Source organism: Streptopelia decaocto (assembly GCF_964273445.1).
Source record: "Streptopelia decaocto genome assembly, chromosome: 2".
Lineage (NCBI taxonomy): Eukaryota > Metazoa > Chordata > Aves > Columbiformes > Columbidae > Streptopelia > Streptopelia decaocto.
The window spans coordinates 30,351,391-30,359,140 of NC_138655.1; the positions used below are offsets into that span (position 1 = coordinate 30,351,391).

Sequence of the window (7,750 nt, forward strand, 5' to 3'; positions counted from 1 at the left end):
ACCGTCCGTGCTGCTCTGTCCCAACCTTTCTCAGCATACAGAGCGAGGTTAACGGGGGAGAACAAGCAGTGGTCTACCACAGGTAAAGCGCCTTGGCTACTTAAAGCTACTGCTAACTCTTGGCAGACAACAAAAAAGGTTCAGATGAGTGATTCAGGCCTTCCAAGGCCAAAAGGTGAGACTGGAAGACATCAAACAGTACCAGGAAGGAGATAGGCCATGATGCCAGGAGAAGGGAGGGAAGCACAGCTGGGAGAGGCACTTGCAGAGAGGTGACCCATCAGTCTGAAGTTGACCCCAAATCACTCAGTGCAGCAGCAGGACACATAGTTGATAAGGCAGATAGTGAGCCAGCAATTCTTAAACTGCAAAGGGTATATACACCTGCAAAGGAAGAGTACTCATGCAGAAGATAAGTTTGGGAGCAAAAGCCTTGAGAACCATCAAATAGAGTCTAAGCACATTTAACTTTTTGTTGTTGTTGTGGCTTCCTTACACCATGTAAACTCCTTGGTCATTCATAATTCATCCAGAGTACAGGTGTAGAACTAGGAAAAGCCAACCAAAATTAATGTATTCTTCCACATCTAACAGGGTAAATACTTGTGGGCAATTTTCTGAAATTAGTAGATGACACCTTCTGCATGTTCACAAACATGAAAAACATATTAGAGAGCAACACTTTCAAAAGAATTAAGATTTAAAGCATCTTCCACTGCTTCCTTGTCTCCTACTCTGCATATATTCAAAACCTGCCTGGACATGTTCCTATGCAATCTGTTCTGCTGAACCTGCTTTTAGCAGATGGGTTGGACTAGATGGTCTCCAGAGGTCCCTTCCAACCCCAACTATTCCGTGATTCAAGTGAGGTTTGCACAGCGATACTGCATTGCACCTAGTTTTTCCTATAGTATGTAGCATGAAATTGCCCAAACTGAGATCCCCACAAATAACGAGGAGCAGAATTTGCACGAATGAATTAACTACCAGTGATAGCATATTTCAACCTCTTTCTACGCTGTGAGAAAGGCATCAGGACATTGAATTTATGTACTTCTTTAGTAGTTAAAACTTGCTGTGGAGATGTTCATTAACACTGCTGCTCCCAGTTGAAATCTTTATTAAAGACAGCATTATGTTTTTCTAAAATCCATGCCACAAATGTTTAAAAAGGGAGTACCCTGACCAGCTAGCGTTATCTGAATGGCACATTCATTTATTTCAGGACTATTTTCCCAAAGCATTGACAAGAACCTCTAAATAATTAGGTATTCATACAATAAACAGGTCTAAGATTACTCTAATAATTGCTTTAAATCTGCAGGTATTGGAGCTCTAGACATTTTAATGTCATCACCTGCTATCAGACACACTACATGGACATGGCATTTGTATTTAGTTAATCCTGGTGTTTGAGGGCCTGTTCCAGTTCCTTTTATATTTATGCAAGCACCCACATTTTTGGTAGGGTATAGTAATCAAGATCAGTGGGATAGAGAATAACAACACGTGAAGTCAGTGCTCACCCAGCCCTGCTTTGTGCTGCATGATTGACCTTAATACTCGGCCTGTGGCTGTCAGAAAGATGTCAGAGCAGCAGGTCGCTCAGCTTTGTTTCAGTCAATCACACAGCAGCAGAAATTGTTACTGTAGGAGCAGCTCACATTAAAGTTATCTAAATGCTTAGAGAAGAAATTAATTAAAGATTATCTTTAACATACTTGAAAAATAAATTTGTGCCTCTATCTACATGGTACAGGGAGAACCATTTTCTACACATTAGAATAATAATGACCTCCTTGCCCATATTGCTTGTTTAGATCAATATCCTGTAGTCTTGAGAATGCATATTTTTAGCTTTATTTTTTATCCTGTATGTTTGCCTTTATGCCTTACATATTTGAATCCTAGTCATTACTACTTTTTCATGCACAAATGGTAGTTTTACTACTAGCATGCACAGCAAAAGCAACATCAGCAAATGCTTCATCCACTGAATCACTGTCAGTCATCTCTCCCTGGCTACATTACAGGCCTTGGCCCAACCTAAACAAAAACGTTGGGCATCTCTGGGTTAAAATGAGAACATGAAGAACGTGTCTTTACAGAGCAGGACGCCTACCCATATGAGTAGAGAAAAAAAAAAAGAAAAAATATTAACTGGGAAATTAATAATGCTGCAGTATTTTTCCACTTCAGTAATTCTCACTTTCCCTGTAACACTTCTTCAGATTAAGTCACACTATATGATGTTCTAAACTGGAAAGACAAAAAAACAAAACAAAACACACAAACCACCCAAACTGTTCTTTGAACAGCCTTATTTCTATTTGGTCCACTTTCTAGGCTCAACAGGATGTAAAATCCTCTCAAACAGTTTCAGATGTTCTCGTAAGTCCTCGACCAGAAGGGAGCTCAGTAGCAGGTTCAGGAGCTCAGTACTCTCAGAAGAGTTAGTGGCCCAATTAAACAAACAAACAAACAAAAAGATAAAAAGGATAACAGACTGCAGAGGAGGTATTCAGAGGTATTCATCACAGACTAAGTCATTCACAACTACTGTTCCTACATCTAAATTTCATTGACCCAATCATCTATTTCACTCTCTCCTATTTGTTGCAAGCACATGGTGGAGGCCACCATAAAATGTCATTAAATATCTTCAGCACAGCTCTGCTTCTGCAACATAGGACATCACCTTGACTTCAGCACCCTGGTGAAGAAGTTACAAAGAACTAGCTGGACAGTGCTATTCAAAACAATGTTGCTTTCACAAAGGACGGTGTCCATTTACAAATCTCGGTAAAAGTGAGGCAAAGCTACTTTCAGATTTATGTCCTAAATCTGCTGCCAAATTAACTTTGGAAATATAGGTACCACAGTTTTACAGAAGTCAGGCATATGATTAACAACAGGTAGAACTAATACCTCTGAATAGTACTGCACCTGCAATTCTCCAAACCAGAACTTTAATTACATTTTCATTATGAACTGAACTAGCACACAACTGAGGCACATGAAACACATGTGCAGCTGACACCCTCATCTGCACCGTCTGAAGAAAGATCAACCCTCCCAAACTCACCGAGTTTTGTAACACAAACAAGACAGCCAAGCACTGACTTTAATAAACAGTAGGGCTGGACACAGGGCTATAAACACCAAATAAAGTTCTTCCTTTGATCTTAAGAAAATATTTAATGAAACCTCCCAAAAGTGAGTGACAAAAATATTACAAAATCAAACTTCAAAGATAACCCTTTTCTCCAATTATCAAAAATACTAACTTACCTTTCCCTTTGAGCTAAACTTAGCTACTTTTGTGCAGGATGAGTAGTCCTACTGTGTTCAGAGTTCCATTACCTTGTTACTTTAATTGCTGAGCTAAATTTACATTTAGCAAATTTCACACTTTCTTGAAAAAGAGAGGAAGAAAATGGTAGGGACTTAGTAACAGACATACTATAAATACAGTATTACAAAATCCACTCTGCATTTGCAGCTTGCTCTCCCTCAGGTAAGTCAATGATGAATACTTTTAAAGTTTTCTTCAGATGTTTGTGTTTAATACTTTTCAAAAATAATTACCACTCTAATATTATTTTGTATTCTACTGTATAGAAAATGTGTAGGAAACAACATACAAAGAGATCTTTTTCACCATAATATTAATTTAATAACTAATGTGCATTATTCACATTTATATGCAAATACATGTGATATTAGTCCAACACGCAGACAACTGAGAGGCAACTGCTTAGAAAGATGCATTCATGCATGTTACACCACTCCGACCCACTAGTGTTAGAAGATTGGCTGATCCATTATGCTTTCCTTCAGGGAAAGATAGAGAACCTTTAAACGGTTCGTTCTGCTGCATGTTAACTGGCCAGTGTTTTGGCCATCTCTCTCTTTCAGATTTTGTTGCATTTGAGAAAAGCCCTCTGCACAGCCTGCTGATTTTAACACATGCAAATGCAAACACAGTTGCTTTTTTGTTCTTCAGGGATTCTTCTTCTTGCTTTTCGGTTCTTCCTTAAGGTCTTTTGCATTACATCTGGCCCCCAATGCTGTTAACATTTCTATTGTTGTCAAGTTGGCTCCCTTCATTATCAGTCGCTCCCCATCAGCTGTAAAGGAAAAAAATTCTATGTCGTCACAAAGTCTAAGACACAATTACTTTAGTGTGCAGTTCTGTTTTTTATATATAAATCTAAATACCCTGTTCATCTTGTCTGATTAGAAAGTACTCCACTTACCAAATAATCTGATTATGCACCACCAACAAACAAATATATTAAACTGTATGCCATACACACGTAATGTTCATTTCTGTATTGCACTATTGAAAAATCTAAAACATTTGTCTAGATATACCTATAGTAAAAACACATATTTGATGAGAATGGCTCATGCCATGCCCTCAGAGTCATCTAACAGAAGGCACAGAAGGCACTGGAAGGCATAATTTCCACACATGGCTCAGCATTTTAGCAACATGTTGTCTATGGTCCATTTAACTTTCTTCTTTAGCCAAAACAACAAACTGGTTTACACAATCTGCTGGTTAAAATGTAAAAAAATTAAGAGCACTAGAATTTCCAAAATTCTGAAAGAAATTACTTTAGAACAGGTAGGAGGCAGTAGAAGTTCAGTATTGTACCTAGCATTAATTATTTATGTTTGCAAGATTCGCAAATACAAAAGCCATACTCAAAGCCACATAATGCAATATCATGCACGGCATTCAAGTTCCAGCTCCATGTTTGCCAACTATAAGGACAGCAAACCCTTCACTTGGAAAATAATCAGCTCTTAGAAAAGCTGGAGTTCAGAGCTGTAGCTCTTGGCATTAGTGAAACAAATTGTTTTGGTTTTACACAGTGAAAAACATTAAGCTTTACTGCTTAAGTCTTAATACATCACAGCTAGAGATAAGGACAGGAAAGACAGAGCTATGGGGGAGGGAGAAACAAGCAACGTCGACACTGAAATAACTAGACTTTCCTAAGCAAAATGAAGCATATTTGACACTCTTGACATTTCTACCGATTTACCAAGTATATTGAAATTTAAAGAAATAGGGGTAGCAAGAATCAATAATAATGAAAACTTTAATGGCTCAAATGACATATTGGTCCATTACAGCACAGCAGGAAAGAAGATGCAGCCAGAGAAAAGGACAAAAGCAGATTAGAGCCATCTGTTCACAGCCTAGAATCTGGGCCGCTTCCAGAACTGATGAAATTTCTACCATCAGTTCCCTGCCTGCTCACTATACCCTCAAAGGAAACAAAAAAATTTGTTGTACATCAGTTGACCTCATTCTGCAAGTCCATCTGCACATGTATGGTCTTATCTATATGAGCAGTTTCTTCAAACTGCATAGTAAGTTACTCAGTTGCATAAGCAACTAAAGGTATTCAACATTTTCATTCTCACGACTGAGATGCCTCCATCACTGACAACAAAAAGAAAATTACATAAAGTGAACAGACTCTTATGTCAAAACAGAGCTACACTTCCCTGGAGCTGTCCCTGACCGCAAGGTCACACAAGTGTGTCACACAGGTGCAAAAGTAGACTCAATCCTAACATTAACTCAGCTCAATGATCTAAGATCCACCAGATCTAACTGTAGAATGAAGACATACAGACACATTTATCTAGACAACAGGCTCTTAGTGACTCCCTGCCCTTCTTTTCTCCCAGCTGCACAACACCCACCTATGGACCAGAAAAAAAGCAAACATAGTAAAAAAAAAAGAAAAAAAGCTCCTTACCAAACCTAACATCTACAAGTGGTTCAGACCCATCGTGTCTCACATCAGCAGTCACTTCACAGTTTCTGTTAGTGGCCTGGATTTTTTTATGGTTTATATACTGAAGAAATTTTCTGAAAATATATTTGAAAATATATTAGGTACATTGTAGAGAAAATTATAGTCAATATATTTCTAAAACTAATATGAGTATCTTTATATTCCTGGGCAACAAAAGTATAAAAAATATGGAACTTATATTTAATTTAATAATTTCAGACAGGTACTTCTTATGAGATAATCACTCTTAAAAATACAAATGGATACTCCTTACACACTAACATGTAACAAGTATACCAAAGAATTTAGTATTTTCTGCATTTCTTTCAGCTCAGTTAATAACAATAATAATAAAAAAAAAAATCAGCAAAGTGATTTTCAATTTTGTTTAATACACTGGTTGCTTGACAATGTTTTATTGTTTGGGTTTGAGACAGCATTTATTGATTTAACACCATCGGCCTCCTGTGGATTTCTGAAATGCATGAGACAGCAACTTGACATTCTGGTGACTTAAAAACATTCTGAGTTAAGTTATGTTACTAAGTTAATTTCAAAAATAAATGTGTTTGTAAAGGCATTGCCAAATTACATTTTACAATTGTGATCACTCAAGAAGCATAATTACTTAGATTTCTCCAACAGTTAATTACCAAGACAGAGCAGCAGCTGTTGCTCCCTCTTCCCGGTGTCAGTATTTAGGTTAGTGATTACAGACCCTCACCTACAGGCTCAGCAACTGAGGGGGCACCTCCCTGGGTAGTTTGGTGCAGCCAAATGCATGTGCCGACACCCGAGAGTCTACTCTTAGGCACAGGGATCCTTCAAAAATCATCACGGAACGAATGCTGTGTGCATCCTGGTAATAATGTTCACCACAAACAGAGCCCTTACGGCAAACACAGCATCTTCTCATTCCGAAAGGTTGAAGTTCTGCCTAGACTGAGTTACAGATCCCTGATAAATGCAAGCTTTCAGGATCATGAAAATTAAACCGCGGCAGACGTTTGTGAAAAGAGATTCTGTTCCAGAGAGGGAACAACAGGTGCTGCCGTTTTCCTCACGATTTGCTCCTATTCACCCCACCATGGCGAGGGGCACTGGCCGCGCCGCGGGCACACATAACCCCAGCCTCCCACCACCCCCAAATAAATAAAACTAAAGGCAAAACACCCCAGCCCTCACACCTGCCGGAAAACATACAGAGCCCGCAGGCCGGGCGCAGGAAGGACGCTAGGGGGTCACGGAGGGGAGCCCGGCCGAGGCCTCCCTGCCGGGCACAGGCCCGGAGGCCGGAGCACGCCCGGACCGCCCCGGGGCTGGCGCTGCCCCCGCTGCCCCCTCACCTCGTGCTTTCCACGTCGGACTCGAAGGGACAGAAGCGGACAAGGATACTCTTCACCGGCCGCAGCACCACGCGGATCTTGGACGCCATCTTCTTCCTGCCCTCCGACTACAAGTCCCAACAGCCCCCAGGAGAGGCGGGAAATGGAGGCGGGGCGTGCCGCCCGCCCCGCAGGCACCTGGGAAATGTAGTCCGCGCCCGGGGGTCGTGCGCCATGGCAGTCGGGGGTTTGCGGCCCGGTGGGCCCTGTGTCTGCTTTCAGGGGAACGCAGGCTGCTGCCCTACCAGCCTCATTTAACCTGCCAGGCGCTCGGGGCTGGGCTCATTTATGGCTGAGGGAGGGAGAAGGACCAAGTGAGCAATCTGTCTGGGCTACTCCTCTGACTGTCTCTGAGTTGATACAATTTGGGGGAGGAGGGAGGGAAAGGCACAATGTTGATATGAAAGGCCTTTTCTAGGCTCTGCAGCAGATTTAGATGGCCCTTGCACCTTAAGATTTGCATGTCAGAGGAAGAGGGTGGGGTAATACTTTTGGGAAGCTATGGTGTACGGTATCCATGAACTTCAGAAGCAAAGTTGGGTT

At 40.8% G+C, this 7,750-nt stretch overlaps 1 protein-coding gene across 1 annotated transcript; it reads right to left on the reverse strand.

Annotated features, from left to right (window-relative positions):
- Positions 1-3,171: 3,171 nt before the first annotated feature.
- On the reverse strand, positions 3,172-7,296 carry MRPL53 (mitochondrial ribosomal protein L53). Its single transcript, XM_082044523.1, has 3 exons — positions 7,169-7,296; positions 5,784-5,896; positions 3,172-4,130 (listed from the first exon to the last, which is right to left on the reverse strand). Exons 1-3 carry the CDS (start codon positions 7,255-7,257, stop codon positions 4,003-4,005), a joined length of 330 nt encoding a protein of 109 aa, XP_081900649.1. The 5' UTR covers positions 7,258-7,296; the 3' UTR covers positions 3,172-4,002.
- Between the last annotated feature and the right edge of the window lie 454 nt (positions 7,297-7,750).